Source organism: Leptonychotes weddellii, chromosome 6, assembly GCF_054177405.1.
Source record: "Leptonychotes weddellii isolate Sample4059 chromosome 6, ASM5417740v2, whole genome shotgun sequence".
NCBI lineage: Eukaryota > Metazoa > Chordata > Mammalia > Carnivora > Phocidae > Leptonychotes > Leptonychotes weddellii.
The window spans coordinates 134101518-134118860 of NC_138374.1; the positions used below are offsets into that span (position 1 = coordinate 134101518).

General features: G+C 44.0%; 1 protein-coding gene across 2 annotated transcripts; it reads right to left on the reverse strand.

Moving 5' to 3' along the window:
- Positions 1-309: 309 nt before the first annotated feature.
- Positions 310-16790, reverse strand: SLAMF7 (SLAM family member 7). Of its 2 annotated transcripts, XM_006744420.3 has the most exons (7): positions 16698-16790; positions 6361-6693; positions 4812-5084; positions 4484-4600; positions 3436-3539; positions 2097-2159; positions 310-1305 (listed from the first exon to the last, which is right to left on the reverse strand). In XM_006744420.3, exons 1-7 carry the CDS (start codon positions 16750-16752, stop codon positions 1234-1236), a joined length of 1017 nt encoding a protein of 338 aa, XP_006744483.1. In that variant the 5' UTR covers positions 16753-16790; the 3' UTR covers positions 310-1233. The 2 variants fall into 2 exon arrangements, with proteins under 2 accessions (XP_006744483.1, XP_081681435.1); XM_081825309.1 differs by lacking the exon at positions 6361-6693 and having other exon boundaries at positions 16698-16779.
- Positions 16791-17343: the final 553 nt, after the last annotated feature.

Genomic DNA, 17343 nt, shown 5'->3' on the forward strand with positions numbered 1-17343 from the left:
TGTGCCCTGTTTCCATGTTGCTCCTTCTAATGCTTTGTAAAACTTGGTCTTGCCCGAAACCCTTTGAGAAGACTATGCCACTTCTGAGTCACTGAGCTCCCCCAATCCATGGGTTACTTTCTTTTGAATAAAGGACTTCAAACAAAACTGTTTTAGCTTTGTCATTTGACAGTTTGCACCCCTCAGATCTGGGGCATCAGATCCCTTCCCAATATCTTCGCTCAAGATGTGTCCAGAAACATATCAAAAGCAACCATCCTCCGGCCCATGTTTTTCATTTCATTAAAAAGGTAAACTCTAAAAAGGGAGGCAGGCATTATGTCTATTTTATTTGCCAGACTGACCTGGCAGATATCCTCAATAAATATGAGTTGAATGAATCATGCGACTTTAAATATTTACACAAGATCGCCCCTAATTCCAAGTCTTTTATAATAGATTCTAAATGTGTCTTCAGGTTTAGTTCTCCATTGAAATGGGCTTCTGAACAGGCCCTATGGCCCTGGCTTCTCACTTGCAGCAGAGTGTAAATGAAGCTGAGGCCGTGGTTCTTGTCTTCAGGTCAGGCACACTTTGGAGTATCCATCCAGCCAAACCCAGTCTTCTGCCTGGCTTCTCTGTCCTTATGCCCTTTGGCTCCCAAGTCCTATGGCTCCACACCTGACTCTGGTTATTGGGAATTTGTGGTCAGATCTGCTGCTAATGCTCACAGAAGTCATTCATGAGGAACCAATTTCATGAGAGCAGAGAGCACACCTGAGCAAAATCAATGTAAGCTCAGCACAGTGCCAGGCACATAGGTAATGAGTTGGTTAATGAATCCATTTCTGGCTGCTACATCTGCTTTTTCTGGAAATATCTGCCGTTCCTGTGTTCTCACTCTTTTGGCCACCAGACTCTCCGTGTAGTCTTGATCTCCAAGCTCTGGAATGGGAGTTGTCATTCATATGATGGACAGTACATTTACATTTCAATAGAGATACTTCTAAGCCTCTTGCTTGGGGCTGGCTGATAAATTCACAATAATATTTCCAGGAAGGGATAGTTACACATTTGGGGTTTGAGGAGATTTCTCAGGAGAGGATGGAATTAGGAACTCAAATCTGAAGGAGCATAGAAGATAGTTATTCTGGAAGGAAGTCAGTGTTCTTTATTCTTCCTCAATATTTCTGGTCAATTCAGTGATTTTTTTTTTATTTTCTTTGAGGCGAGGCAGAAGGGATGCACTGCTGTTTAGATGACATTCTCATAGGCAAATAACCTTGGTGTGTTCGATGATGTGGGTGGAGAGTGGGGTTTCTCCATCTGTTAGGCAGATACAAAGATGCAGATTGTTGGAGGTGGGAAGGTGCTGGATCCCACCAGAAGACCCCACCATCCCAGACACCCTTCCTTGCCAAGGTCACCCAACCCAAACCTCTCGCTATAGAGAAACTATTACTAAAGGTTAAACCACATATACTTTGCTGAATGCTTAATGAACTGAACTTTACTTCCAATAATCCTATTACTTTCCTACTACTATGCAAACTGTTTTGCTCATTCTCATCTTTTCTGACCTGGCTGGGAGGGGAGATAAGAAGGTCTCACTGCTTCTGCCAGGTGTGAAACATGAAGGAATAAGCTTTAAAGCTTAGCATGTTAGTAGTTTGACTGGGGAGAGGGTGCAAACCATATGTAACACAGCTAGACCAAAGAAAAGTAACAGAAATCTCTCCTGCCTCCAGCTTACTGGTGGCTCAGAAGCAAGCTGGAGTTGTCTCCCCAGCAATCCCTCCCCTCTGAGGCACAGCCCAAGCCATGGACTTTTCTCCATCCAAATCCTCAGGATCCTACTGATTTTCTTGATCATCCCTACCTAGAACCTCTCTCCCTCTCTATTTATTCCATATTACTCCATTCAACTCCTAAAACATAATTCTCATTTATTCCATATATTCTTGTGTAACCCTAAGCAAAGGGAATGGGGATGGACTGGGAAAACTTTTAATATCAGAGAATACAAGAACACTGGGGCCCAAGACATTTTCAGCTAAACTTGAACCAGGAAAAAGAATGAGACAAGTAAGGTGAATCTCAGCTCTAAAGCTTCTTACCTTTTGAGGTATTTGCACAGAGGAATAAAGTGTATTTACTGGATTTTCTTCTGGAATAGTATTCTATTAAAAAGAGAAAAAAAATCATAGGGTCACCTAGACAAGCCCAGAGAGACACCCAGAATCCAGAAGGGAAAGCAGAGGTAGGAGGAAGGGCAAGAAGGAAGAGAGGTTCTGGACCAGGAATGGGGAAGAGGGAGGAGCTCTTGTTGGTGAGTGCAAGAAGCAATTGCCTGATTTTTAAACTGTGTTGTGTTTAAATAAATTTAAAAATGTATAAGATATAGAAGTCCCATGAGCTAGGAGCAGCCTAAGGTGATTGAAGGATAATTTGAAGTAATGTTGCTAATGTTGCAAGTAAACTTTTCTATTAGCTTAAAGGGCCATTGGAGCAAATATATGAGGATGACCGATGGGTCAAAACAATAAAACTACAATGACAGCAATAGCAAAAACAACTTCCAGGCTGGAGAAAAGTGTCCTGGGTCAGTGAAGTTTCTTCCTGAACACCCAGGACAGTCCTGTGGTCTCCTGGGAGTGTGTCTTGAGCAGAGAAGAAGGAGGAACATCTCCTCTCAGGAAAGTTGTAGGTAAACACAGGAAGATGCAACCTGAAACACCAAGGGCTGCACTGAAGCTGGCATTGAGGCCCCAAAGTGCTTTTATTTCTTCACTAAATGGGCCAATGGGGAAAAGTGCTCTATGGCCTCTAAGGAACTAGCCCAGGTGGGACTACAGTGATTCCTGGTGGCCTTTCAAAGTTGTCTATCTAGGTCATGTCTCCAAATTGTCTTATTATTTGAGTTTCTTTAAACTTTATTCTTATCATCTTTTTTTCAAAGAGTTTCCTTTGAATTGACAATGTGTTTGTTTACCTCAGCTTGGTGACCCACGCCTAGAAAGCCTTGAGTGTGGGCCTAGAGCCTTCTGAAAGTGTGGGCCCCTGAGCCTTCTGATGGAAAAGGCATCTCTATAGCCAGTGTTCTGACACCGTAACTCAAACATCAGGCCAAAGTCACACTTCCCTACCTGCTGTGCTTTGCAAAAGGAATTTGGCCTGTTGAGTGGCCCTTGTGAGCTGTGAAGGGAAGCGAGGATTCCACAGGTCACAGAGTGAGCATTACTGGCCGGGTCAGAACCAGGGGCTCAGAACAAGAGGTCACTGACTCCTGCATGAGAAAGTATTCATAAGGACTTAAGGAGACACAGGTGTGTTGAGTTTCAAGGGCTATACATCCTCATATTCCATGTTGCCCAAGTCCACAGAGAAATCTCAGCTAAAGTAAGGAGGGCCTTAGAGAGGAAGATCAGGTCCCAGGAAAGATGGGAAAGGACTCACATTAACGCAGGTGATTGTGTCATACACTGGAGTCTCTCCAGAAGAGGGGTAGTAGTTAAGAACTTCCTGATGAGTATCTATTCCCTTCTTCTCTTCAATGGACTCTGAAACCAAGGTGGGAGAGAATCAGAGCTGACCTTCCTTTGATTCACCACCCCCACCAGCCTACCCCCTGGAAGACCCACTTAGGGTGACCATGCTGGTTTCCCTACAACTGATCACCATGCTGGTTTCTGGGACATGGGACTTTCCGTGCTACACCCAGGGAAATCCCATAATGAACTGTTTACCCTGGTTTCTTCACTTCCCAATTTGTGGACCAAGGCAGCCAAAGGGGAAGCAGAGAAAGTCAGAGACACTTTCAGAGTGCTTTCAAGAGGGAGGAAAGATCTTAACACCTACAATTTATACACAACTGATGCTTAGGTCCCTCCCCAACACTCCACATGGACAGTATCGGGGAAGCTGAGAAGAAAAAATCAGTAGGAGGGTTTAGGGATGCAGAGCATGGGGTTTGGCATGGAGAGACAGAGGTAGCCTTCTCCAGGAAGAGTGTGTCTAGACTGAGGTGGGGAGTAAAGAGAGGTCTCTGGAGTTGATCCAATGAGGAGGACTGGGTATGGTTTGGGGTCTCTAACCAGGGATAGGGATTGGAAGGGATTGGAGTGTGTTGGTGTATGGGACCTCAGAGTTGGAAGCCATCACCTCCCAGGTCTGAGGAACAGAGTCAGCAGTGTAAGGCTTGTGTCAGTAGGAGGATCACACCAGTAAGTCGCTCTTTGGGGAAAGAGAGGGGTGAGCACTGGAGAGGGAACTAGGAGGACTTTGGACTTAGAAGATAAGTTATGGACTCAAGCACTCTCTTACTCCAGAATTAAGGAGTGCAAGATGATTGTGTTCTCCTTGAGTACACAGAATATGACCTCTTCATTTCTGTATCCTTAGTGCCTAGTACCAATTCCAGCACACAGTTCAACATATGTTTGTTGAAGAAATGAGGGAGCAAATGCATGAATGAGGCTGAAGGCAAAAATAGTGCATGCTCTACCTTTTCTTCTTTCTCTTCGCATAATTAGAATAACTGGCACCAGGGCAAAGGCACTGAACAGGAAGAGCACCCCCAGGACATACAGGACCATGGAGGATTCTGAGTCATCAGCAGCACCTTTAATGAGAGAATGGGTAGAGGCACAGGGAAGGGAGAAGAGTCAGCTAGGGAAAATGACCCAACTTGTGGAGCAACTGCCACCTTCCTCCCAGTCTGGTGACTTCCCAGGGGCCTCTAGTCTTCATGGGCTGTTCCCATGGGGACCAGGAGCTGAAGAAGGTATAGGTCCTGAGACAGAGGCTCCTGGAGAGAGAAGAGAGACCGTTACCTTCACAGAGCTTCCAGGCAAAGATGGGGTTTGAAGAATTGCTGCTGATGGGGTTCCTGGCCACACAGACGAAGGTCATGCCCTTTTTTCCCAGCCTCCAGGATATAGAGAGGATGGGGCCATTATGGGACTCATTGGCTGCCTGCCCCACGGACTCCCAACTGTAGGTCACATCCTCTCCTCCCTGGTCCATGAAGCATGTCAAATTAGTCACACAGGTGCCATTCTCATTGTTCTGCAGACCCATGGTAACTTTGGGCTTTGACAGGTGCTCTGCAAAAGAGAAACGGACAACCAAGAGTGGAAACTATGCCTTTTCTGAATTATTCTTGTAAAGCTTGGACCTGATTCTCTGGGGTGCTGCAGAGTGGAGAGGAAGAAGCTATTCATAGCAGAATTCTCATTCTTATCTGGGAAAGAGAACTGTCTAGGTCGGCTTTCCTAGTTATATAAAAACAACAGTAACAACAGAAATAATAATAATAATTCAACAAGAATGCAGCTGCCATTTTCGAAGCAAAGCTATATGGCCAGCCTTGTGCTAGATGCATTTTAGATGTGAGCTAATTTTATCTTTTTTAGAGGCTCCCTATTCCTCTGTCTTCAGGCTTCCTTGAAGAGACTTTCACTTTACTCTCCAGGAGAGAATAGTATGGGAATACTATTTTTGGTCCTCCTCTCTTTCTCGTGCTCATTGTTCTCCCTGAGAGGATGAGCAATTGGTTCATTGATGAGATGGAAAGAGTCTGACATCCAACATCACTTCTTTATTACCTCTCTCTATTTTGAGCTGTTAAGATTGCTGTCTAAATGTGGTTTGCCCTTCTTTCCCACCCCCAGCTAGTTTGACTGCATACCCTCTGTTCCTTTCAACTATGTCTATATGGAGGACACACCTGGATCAAGGTACATGGCCTAACTCTTAAGGGCAAACCTGGAGGCCCATCTCTGGTTGTCCCTGATCCTACAGCTCAGTGAGTAAGGCAGCTATTGTAATTGGTTGAGTAATTGTTTTGTAAGTTCATCTTCCCTGAATGGGCTCCAAGGTCTAGACTTTGGGGGAAAATATTTCTCCTATCTAGCTTCACCAGAAAAAATAAAGCTGATATTTTTATCTTCCTTTTGATTCTTGTGTGGATTTTTCAATTGGTTGGAATCTGTAGGGAAAGAGGTATAATTGATGTTTATACACAATAATCTTTCTAAGATAGATATCACCTTCCTCCCCATTAAAGGTATGGAAATGAAATTTCACGGAGCTTAAGTAACCTGGCTAAGGCCATGCAGTTAGTAGGTAGAGAAGCCAGCATTTGACTTGTGTGATCACTGCTTCCCCTATCACCCATCCTCTACACTACACTGCCTCTTGCAGAATCTTTGAGTAGGAAGGGGCCTGAGGGGTGAGCTACATTTACTTCATCCATGCAGGAGTTCCCTCTTCCACATTCTTGCCAAATGTTTATCCAACCTTTGCTTGAACATCTCCAATATCAGAGAGTTTACCACTTTATGAAGGCAGTCATCCACCTTTGGAACTAATTCTGCTCACCATAGACACGCAGCCCATACCGCTGGATGAAGGGGTCTTTGAAGGAAGAACTGTATATCACCACGCGGTAATCACCCGAGTCACTCTTATCCAGTTTGCTGAGCTTCAGGGAATAGTTTCCATGTAGGAATTCCAGCCTTTCCTTGTTATGACTCTGGGTCACTATGACATTGGCTTGTTTGTCTGGTGTTTTTGGCTCTATGGTGATGAGAGGGGTTGTGTTGAAGATCCAGACAAGGCTATCAATCTGAATTCCTGGGAGCTTCAGAGGGAAAGTCACAGACCCACCAAGGTCACCAACCAGTTCTTTCAGAGCTCCAGAGGTTGCTGGCCCTGCAGACACAGAGAACCATAAAATAAACCTAAGTCCCTGCCCTTGCCACCAATTACTCACCTGTTTTGGGTCCTGGGAAGGTCCCAAGAAACCCTCTGGGGCCAACCCAACCAGCCCCTGGGAAGCCCTTTGAAACCTCACTCACACAAAGGCATTGAGGTCAGAATGCTTTGCCTGAAAGGAGGGACTGCAGGTGAACCCACCCCTTCCCAGAGACCTCAGGCTGGAAAGACCATTCTCTGAGGTAGGTCATGAGGCCCAGCTCCATCTTGGACAAGTTCCTGTTAGGGGACAAGTGGGGAGGTTACTGTCCAATCCTCCCTTTGGACTCCCAGATTGCTCCTGGAGAGCTGACTTTGATGCAGATGCAGAAGCAGCAGCTTGCCTGGCATAGGGGCAGTTGTTCTCAAGCAGAGATCGGGACACTGGGAAGGGAGCTCTAAGTTCTTAATGATAACAATAGCTGGGAAGCTTGCGGGTGTTTCATCTTCTGTTTTATGATAGATTAGAGTGCGAAATCATCCCCGAGTGAGGTTCTCATTCACTTTAATTTCAGTGTCCTTGAGTGGAAAGGCCAAAGAGCACTGGACGCTCTACAGTATGCCTAGACTGACTCATGATGCTCACCCCCAACTACTAGGAGTTGTAGTAGGGGTTCACTTCCCCAAGAAGTTTTTGTGTCACCACAATCTTAGTTCACCTCAAAAAGTATGACTTATAAACAACCACCACTGGTTATGTGGTTCCAGGTGGAAAACAGTTAAGAACGGCTGTGGAAAAAGCTTCCAGAAGTGGCCCACGGAGCATTTCCAGTGAACAAGTGTGGGGAATGAGTCTTCTACCTGTTAAGATCTGAGGGACAGACTCGGGATAGCACAGAGCAGAAAGGAAATTTAGAAGTACACAGTCAGTAAGAGGCAGAGACCACATCAGTACCCTGTTAAGATCTGAGGGACAGACTCGGGATAGCACAGAGCAGAAAGGAAATTTAGAAGTACACAGTCAGTAAGAGGCAGAGACCACATCAGTACCCACAGGATCAAGGCCCCATCCATCATCGCTTACAAATGAGAAAAACAAACAACAGAGATTGAGAGAAAGTATTCAAGGGATCACAAATAGTGGCAAAACTAAAACCAGAACCCAAGTCTTCTTAAAGGTGTTCTCCATACAAGTACAAAACCCAGTTATTTTCCCTTCTACCTCTTAACATAATGCATCATGCTGAAATGTCTAAGAGAAGTTTTATTAATTCCATCATGGAAAGCACAAAAAAGAAGAAACAAGGAAAATCTTTTTAAGTCATTTCTACACCCAATGTAGGGCTCAAACTCACAACCCTGAGATCAAGAATCACACACTCCCCCAACAGAGCCAGCCAGGTGCCCCAGGAAAATCTTTTTAAAATCTAACAAAGCAACAAGCTATAGGCTCCTGACAGTTGTATTATAATGAGGCAGCTGCTGGGCTGCACTATGACTTTTGTAGGCTGTATTCACTTTTGCCTTAGTTGGTCCTTCATCCATAAAAAAATATTAAAAATTATATTTTATGACTGCATTGGTATAAAAATGAATGTAATGCCAGCTGCATTCATTATTACATATTAATTATTATTATTATATTTATTTTTCTTCTGATTCTGAAAGAAATTCAAACTATTGTGGGCCCTGGACATTGTGTCTAATTGGCTCTGTGCGATTGACCAAGCATCCAGGTTCTACTTCATGTCAAAGCTTGATCTGTTACCATATTTTTTTTTAATTGAAATATAGTTGACATACAATAATTATATTAGTTTTAGGTGTACGACATAGTAATTCAACAATTCTATACATTACGCAGTGTTCACCATGATAACTGTAGCCACCATACTAAGTTATTACAACATTATTGACTCTATTCCCTGTGCTGTACTTTTCATCTCTGTGACTTATTTCTCTTATAGCTGGAGGTTTGTACCTCTTCATCTTCTTCACCTATTTCACTCATCCCTTCACCCCTTCTTCCTTCTGGCAACCACCAGTTTGTTTTCTGTATTTATGAGTCTGTTTCTGTTTTTGTTTCTTTGTTTTAGACTCCACATATGAGTAAAATCATATGGTATTTGTCTTTCTCTGCCTGACTTATTTCACATAGCATGATACCCCCTGGGTCCATCCATGTTGTTGGAAATGACAAGATTTCATTCCTTGTGATGGCTGAGTAATATTCCATTGTGTATATATACCACATCTTCTTTTTTATTTGAGAGAGAGAGAATGAGAGACAGAGAGCATGAGAGGGAGGAGGGTCAGAGGGAGAAGCAGACTCCCTGCCGAGCAGGGAGCCCGATGTGGGACTCGATCCCGGGACTCCAGGATCATGACCTGAGACGAAGGCAGTCGCTTAACCAACTGAGCCACCCAGGCGCCCTATACCACATCTTCTTTATCCCTTCACCTATTGAGAGACACGTGGGCTGCTTCCATATATTGGCTATTATAAATGATGCTGTAATAAACACAGGGGTGCATATATCTTTTTGAATTACTGTCTTTGTTTTCTTTGGGTAAATACCCAGTGGCAGAAATACTGGATCATAGGGTATTTCTATTTTTAACTTTTTGAGAAAACTGCGTACTGTTTTCTACAGTGGCTACACCAATTTACATTCCCACCAACAGCGTGCTAGGATTGCCTTTTCTCCGTACCCTTGCCAACACTTGTTATAATCTTTTTGATACTAACCATTCTGACTGGTATGAGCTGGTATCTCATTGTGGTTGATTTGCATTTCCCTGATAATGAGTGATGTTGAGCATCTTTTCATGTGTTTGTTGGTCATCTGTATGTCTTCTTCGGAAAAGTGTCTATTCTGGTTCTCTGTCCATTTTTAATTGGATTATTTGGGTTTTTTGGTGTTGAGTCTTATAATCATATTTTCTACCACCCTGGCACTGATGCAACTCATTACCCTTCTAGCAAGAGACAAATTCCTGTACTGGCCTATCCAGATATCTAAAATTGCTTCACTAGAGATTTATTTCTATAGTCCCTGTTAAAACTCAACTACTCCGGGGCACCTGGGTGGCTCAGTTGTTAGGTGTCTGCCTTTGGCTCAGGTCATGATCCCAGAGTCCTGGGATTGAGCCCTGCATCGGGCTCCCTGCTCCACAGGAAGCCTGCTTCTCCTTCTCCCACTCCCCCTGCTTGTGTTCCCTCTCTCGCTGAGTCTCTCTCTGTCAAATAAGTAAAGAAAATCTTTAAAAAAACCCAAAACTCAACTACTCCAGAAATAGTTCCCAATATAGTTACTATGCATCAGGGTTGATTCTGTGCCAACATTTATTGTAGAGATTATGCCTAAGACCTAAAGCAATCCTGGAAACTAGGAATTTTGATCCTTTTACACAGGGATCAGCAACCTATACAGTCCATGGGCCAAATGTGGCCTGCTGCGTATTTTGGTAAATCAAATTTTATTTGGACAGAGCCAGCCATGTTCTTTTTTTTTTTTTTTAATTTTATTTATTTATTTATTTATTTTAGAAAGAGCGAGAGAGCTGGGATAGGGAGGAACAGAGGGGGAGGGAGAGGGACAAGCAGACTCTGTGCTGAGTGCAGAGCCTGTTGAGGGGCTCTATCCCATAACCCTGAGATCATGACCTGAGCTGAAACCAAGAATAGGATGCCCAACTAACTGAGCCAGCCAGGTGCCCCAGGACACAGCCATGTTCTTTCATTTACATATTATCTATTGCTGCTTTTTCACTACAAAGGCTGAGTTGAGTAGTTGCAACAGAGATTATATTGCCTGCAAAGACTAAAACATTTACTATTTGACCCTTTACAGCGAAAGTTTGTTAAGTCCTGATTGATGAGAAAACTGAGATTCAAAAAAACCTAAATAACTTGTCCAAAGGGACAAAGCTAGTAAGTGATGATTTGAGGATTTAACTCAATGTCACTCTCTCTCCGGAGGCTGGGGTCTTTCCACTATGGCTCAGTTTGAAGGCCCTGGAGCCTTGTGCCTGCTCCAGCCCTCTCCCTCCCTCCCTTTCAGCAGTGAGGGCTCAGGTGTCAATTCTGAAGCCCTTGTGTCTCACAGAATCCAATTTCCCCTTCATGTCCTTTGGTGACCTTTCTTTCTTTCTCTCTCTTTCTTCCTTCCTTTCTTTCTTTCTTTTTTAAAGATTTTATTTATTTATTTGATATATAGAGAGAGAGCACAAGTAGGCAGAGAGGCAGACAGAGGGCCAGGCAGAAGCAGAGGAAGAAGCAGGCTCCCCGCTGAGCAGCGAGCCTGACGTGGGCCTCGATCCCAGGACCCTGGGATCATGACCTGAGCCCAAGGCAGATGCTTCACCAACTGAGCCACCCAGGAACCCAGAGGTGACCTTCTTTTAAGCACAAGTGCTCTACCAGTGCTCCAGAGAAAGGAAATCCTGATGTTATAAAATGTTGACCTAGTCCCTTGATTACACTTTTGGGATTTTTTTTTAATTTAAAGATTTTTATCTATTTATTTGAAAGAGAGAGTGCACATGCATGAGCAGGGGAAGGGGCAGAGGGAGAAGCAATCTCCTGGCTGAGCAGGGAGCCAGATGCAGGGCTCAATCCCAGGACTCCGCAATCAAAACCCAAGCCAAAGGTAGCCGCCTAATTGAGCCACCTGGGCGCCCCTACAGTTTTGGGATCTTAACTACCTTTTTTTTTGGTAAATTTGTCTCCAAAAGTACTGGCTTCTCCCCCTGGGTAAATGCCTTTTTGAGGGGCTGATTCCTGTTTTCGAACATTTCTGCCTCCTCACCCCCATCAGTCAGTGCATATATACTATGGATCTCTCAAGTCTTTATTAAATCATTCTGTTAAGTAATCTGATTTTTTTTTAAAGATTTTATTTATTTATTCATGAGAGACAGAGAGAGACAGAGAGGCAGAGGGAGAAGCAGGCTCCCAAGGAGCAGGGAGCCTGATGCGGGACTCGATCCAGGGACTCCAGGATCATGACCTGAGCCGAAGGCAGACGCTTAACCATCTGAGCCACCCAGGCGCCCAGTAATCTGATTTTTCAAAAAGTTGCTCCCCTGCATCCCTAAATACTAAAGCAGGATGGTTTCCAGTGGCTCTGTCTTTGATAATTTCAACGGTGTCAAAATAGTCGCAGTACATGCTACAAAGTCAGTGTCAGTTTGAATTTTTGACTGATCATCTAATGTTTGCATCCTTTTACTTCAACAATAAGGTGAATATTTTGCAGTCAAATACAGATTGGTTATCACTTGGCTCCAAATAGGTGTAACCCTGGATTTTCACACAAGGTTTGGGGGAGATGTTTAAACTGGGGAGGTGGCCAACTGCAAGGATATTACTTTAGTACTATAGCATGTGTACACACATTTAGACATGGGTAATCATTCTTTTCACTTCTTCAGACATGTGGTGCTATATTCTCTGTGTGAATGCCAAGACAGGTGAATTTTGTGTGAGGATATTAAAAAATGTCTCCAAATTCATTGCTTCTTGTTAGGATGAAATTGGAAGATGACACAGTGCAAATTGTCAACACAAGCCTAGAGGGAGTATATTGTTTCTATCTTAATTATATCTATAGGATGAATAGAGGGGTCATGAAAGAAGAAAGTAGCTCCATGCCATTCCCCAAGTGTGAGTTCAGACGATAAGGGGAGGGGTTAATGAGTGCTAGCCAGTTTTGTTTCCTCTTCTGTGGGAAGAGTTTCCCATAGTTGACTGTGAAAAGGGATCCAGAAACAAGAGACTTCTCTCAGCTATCCAAGGCTGACCTGAAGTTCCGCATTCTATGATGGCTTTTCCACCTGCAGCAGTCTTACCAAGTTTTACCTTGCCTATGTAGGTCATGTTTTCTTAATTCAGTCATTCTTTCCTCTAGCAAGAATTTATTTAGTTCCATATTTGTGCCACGCACTGTCTAGGAGCTGAGGATATAACTAGGGAGGGATACAATCCTGACCCTTGTACTCATGGAGTGAGGAGATAGCCATTAAATAAGTGGCTGTATGGGTTATGAAAGGGGATGTAGTAGGCACTTGGGGAACCTACAATACAGAGATTGAATGTCATCTGTAAAATTGAAAGACTCTAGAGAATGAGTGGCTACTAACACCCACCTACAAAGCCTAGGAGGATTGGACCTCATGAAACTCATCTACCCTCCCACCTAGATCAGTGTAGTGAATGTCCTAACTTGCCTTTTCTGCATCCACTTCATCCTTTCCTCATTTTATAGCAGCCAAGTGTGTCAGGTAAGACTGACAGGAACCCAGTTCAAGTGGTAGCCTTCCTCTGGCATGGTAATTAGTTCAGCAGTATCACATGACCTGGGCTGACTTATCTGAGAAACCCCGGGGTTTTGCTCCAAGGGCAAGATGACCATATGATGCTGTGGGAAGATATGAAGCTGGGGACCACTTGCTATCACCAGACAAGCAGCCAGGTCTCCTCCCTCACCTGACCCCCAGTGTCCTTTGTACCTCACATTTTTGTTTGTGCTTTATCCTTCTCTCTGCCCATCCAAATCATATTCAAGACCTATAAAACCTAGTTCAAAGCCCTTCCCTGAACAAGTCTCCACCTCTTTCACCACACCTACCCCCCGAAATTCCACCACAAATGTCACTTCTTTTTCCATTTTAAATTCCCCAGAAGGAGTTATTCTCCTGGGTGATGATTGGACATACCATTTGTAGACCAATAATTGGTCTACAGGCATTAGGTTCCAGATTACCTGGTGGTAGGCTCTGGGATTGCACCCAGGGAGGGGCGGGGATGGCCTCTCCTGCCAGGCAGCATGGAACAGTGTAAAGAGGTGGTGCTCTGGCCTAACTGGGAGTCAGAAAACCTGGGTTCATTCTGGTTCCTCTGTAATAAGCAACAAACACTTGGTGTCACTCCTTAGCTCATAAACTGGTTTAAAGGGCATCACGTTTTTATCCTCAAAGTAACTCCATTAGATAGAGGTTAATTAAGCTCCATTTTATGGATGAGGACACTGGGGCTCCAAGATGCTGAATGATTTCCCCAAAGTCCCAAATTGGGAAGTGGTAGATGTGGGATGAGAAGCTGGTTGGTTCTTTTGTGTCGGAGGCTTGCATTCTTTCTACTACTGCCTTGTTATTTACCACTTTGAGTTATAATGTTGAGTTGAGTGAGAGTCTCAACTCTCAAAGAGAAAAATAATCTTTATTTGCCAGGACTTGGGGTGGATGAAAGGTGAATATGGATTTGAAAGCATTTTGAGAAGTACAGAGCCTTCCACCACACAGTAGGAGGTGGGAGGGAAGGGCGAGGAGCAGTGTTATGAAACAGGCCTTGAGAAGGCTTCTCATTTTTAATTCTCATTTCCTCAAGGATGGCTAGAAGTGAGAAACAGATTTCCCAAAACTTCTCTGGATGGCTTCTCAGCAGGATGAGCTTTTCAGAAGGTGGTGTGGAACCTAATGCCTATAGACCATTCACCGGCTAATTCACAGCAAAACACTATGTCCAGTCACCATGCATGGTGAGATCTCCTGCAGCAAGCATTCCCTGCCAACCTGCCTTTGGAGGTGGAGGGAGCTGGAGCAGGAGACCTTCTGTCTTCTGTCCTGGCCGAGACTCAGATATTTTGGAATCAAAAGAGTCAACCCTAAGATGCCCTTCATAACAGGAAAGTAAACAGCTCCTCCCCTTTGCCACCTCCTTTTCCTCTGGGTTATCACCTCCTCCCTTTCACCTGCTCCCCCACAAGACTCAAGAGTTGAGTGGAGGGAAGGAGCTAGATTAAGAGGAAGGGACATTATCAGTACAGCCAGAATTAAGGGATGGTACCAAGGAGGAAGACTTCAAGGTAGGGGAGGATGTAAAGCTCACCTCCTGCTTGCTGGCGTGGTCCCCAAGCATCTGTCCCAGGATGCAGTGCCCCCATTAGAATGTACCAGCATATCGTAGCATCCTCTTCATGGAAACCAGAGCATCTTAGAGCTGGGAGAGGTCTTAGGGACTACTTAGTCCCATCCCACTTCACAATGAGGAGACTGATGCTCCAAGGGTCATGGTGACATGCTCTAAGTCAGTGGAGCCAGGACTCCTAAGGCAGGGCTTCCCAAGCTATGCCCCCAACACCCCTGAGATCTGTAGCACTGCCTCAGTGTGTTTCTGAAGAGCTTAAGAGGGAGTAGGGGGAGATGAGTGAGGGGCAGAGCAGTAGGGAACTTGAATGTGAATGTGGCGGTTTAGGGCTGGAGTATTGGCAAAGGCATGTGGCATATTGGGAGGTTTGCAAACCTTTGTTCCATGTGTATCAGTCTTGGCACTGATTTAAAATTCTCTTTCTGTGGTACATTAATTAAGGGGAAGTTGGGTAAGGAGCAGTAGATTCCAAAATTGGTTTTTTCTTTCTTAAGCAGGAGTTTGCTTTTATGAAACGAAATCTTATGCAGAATCGAACATGTAAATTACTGTATAGAGTCAAAGCCTCCCTGATGGAAGAGGAGTCCCTAAGCCTCCGCCCCATCACCCCTTCCCATCTCTCACCCCCTATACTTTCTTTTTTTTTTTTAAGATTTTATTTATTTATTTGACAGAGAGAGAATGAGAGAGAGAGCACATGAGAAGGGGGAGGGTCAGAGGGAGAAGCAGACTCCCTGCCAAGCAGGGAGCCCGATGCGGGACTCGACCCCGGGACTCCAGGATCATGACCTGAGCGGAAGGCAGTCGCTTAACCAACTGAACCACCCAGGCGCTGCCCCCCCCCCCCATACTTTCTTTAAGCTCTTCAGAAACACAATAGAGACACAATAAAGAAAAGATAAAGGACAATTTTGGACTCCTTTCAGGCATGGGCAATGTACCACACAGGCTGTCCACAGCCTCCTGGAGCAGGGCACACACATGTACCCTGCTGCCCACAGTTCAGGTTTCAGATGGACACCTGGGGTTTTGAAAAGCTCTGCTGTGTGCTCCCCCAATTCACCTTCAAGTTCCACTTCTGATCACTATTTCTATTCAGGGAGTGGTTTTTAAAGTGAAAACCTATTCTAGGACCACCTGCTTAGAACCAGGTGCTTCCTAAATATGCAACATTCTAGTGAACTTCAGGAGAGCAACAGTCTGCTGAACGCTTAGTGAGGCCAGGTGGTGGGGAGGAAAGGATTGGGAGCACTGACTGACTATGGGGTCTTGGGCAGGTCACTTCAGGCAGGCTGGGGCACATATAAACATACCAGCCAAGTCCTCAGAGGGAGACTTCATGGTGGTACCCCATGAGTTTGATGACCAGAGAGATATCTCTAACTTATGGGGCTCCAGGTCCTTTCTGAGAGCCCTGAGGATAGTAAAATCTTCAAAGACCAGAATCCTTGTGACAGGAACAGAAAAGTCCTCAGTCCTTCATGGTATTAGACATAAAGTACCTACAGTGTGAGCTGGTTTTCTAAGTAGAGACTGATTGAATTGCTCAGTTAAGAGAGAAAATTCAAATGTTTCCTTCTACTAATATTGTTGTCATGCATAATCATTTAAAATATTTTTCTAAATATTTTCTAATACACTTCTAAATGTATACTTATAAATATGTTTAAGTAGAAATATTTAAAATGTATATTTATAAATAAATAAATATACACCTGTATGATCTCATTTTGATTTTAAAGTTGCCCTCAAAGGGAAGGAGGGCTAAGTCCTGGGGAAGATAACATTCTTTATTTAATTCATGACAGAATCTGGATTAGAACACAGGTCATTCTACTACCCAACACCCCTTCTTTCAGCCCTTCCTTCCCTGGGACAGTCAGAGGGGGAGGCTGTCCCCAGATTCATTCTTTCTCCTCTCCTTCTAGTTTCTTCCTGTCCTCTGATTTAGAAACCACAGATTACAAAAATATATTAAATGAAGTGGCAGAGCTTCCTGAGTTGGGCCAGACTCCCAGAGTGGACCCAGAAGCCTAGAGGTATACCTCAGGATGGAGAAGGCAGTCAGGAGAACAGGAGAATATGGACTCACCTATGAGCTGGCAGAGGAGAAGGATGAGGATGAAGCATGCTGGGGGACCAAGCATGTTGTTCTCTGGATGTCAGTCACTAAAATGAACTACTTCCCTCTTGTGGTGCTCACATCTCTTCCCCAGCTAGCATTTGTAAAAGTAGGAGGGGTCATGAAATGAAAAGTGAGAATGAACTGTCTATAATTTTTTCCAATGTTTATCTCACTTGTTAATTGTAGGTAGTCAAAAAAGGATGGAAAAAATGAATTGAATCCCAAAAGTGATGAAGCCCTCCATTTTACAGATAAGGAAACATTGGCTCAGAGATGCTAGGAATTGATCAAGGCCATATGGTCAGTCTTTTCTGCTACATTATATGACCTCTCAGATACTCAGAACACAGGAAATGGAAGGAAATCAAAGATTAGAAGGAGGAAAAAAGGGTGGCACTAGGGATAATAATAATATTTACTGAGTTTTGCTAAGTGGCAGGAGTACATGCATTCTTTTATTTGTTCCTCTTAACAACCCTGTGAGATACTACGATAATTCGTATTTTCCAGATAAGAAAATGAAGGCTTAGAGTATATTACAGCAAAATTAAAAAGTTATTTTAATAAAAAAAACAGTATGAGAGGCAAAAAGTCAAGCCAATTAGTGGGAAAT

Bases quoted from the DNA above. Each gene is read 5' to 3' on its own strand.
- SLAMF7 (XM_006744420.3), bottom strand. From the start codon at position 16,752: ATGCTTGGTCCCCCAGCATGCTTCATCCTCATCCTTCTCCTCTGCCAG. The intron at 3,540-4,483 runs GTAGAGCATGCA...CCTTGGTTTCAG, and splicing joins GCGAAGAGAAAGAAGAAAAG to AGTCCATTGAAGAGAAGAAG. The intron at 1,306-2,096 runs GTAAGAAGCTTT...TCTGCCTAACAG, and splicing joins CTGTGCAAATACCTCAAAAG to ATGGAGAAACCCCACTCTCC.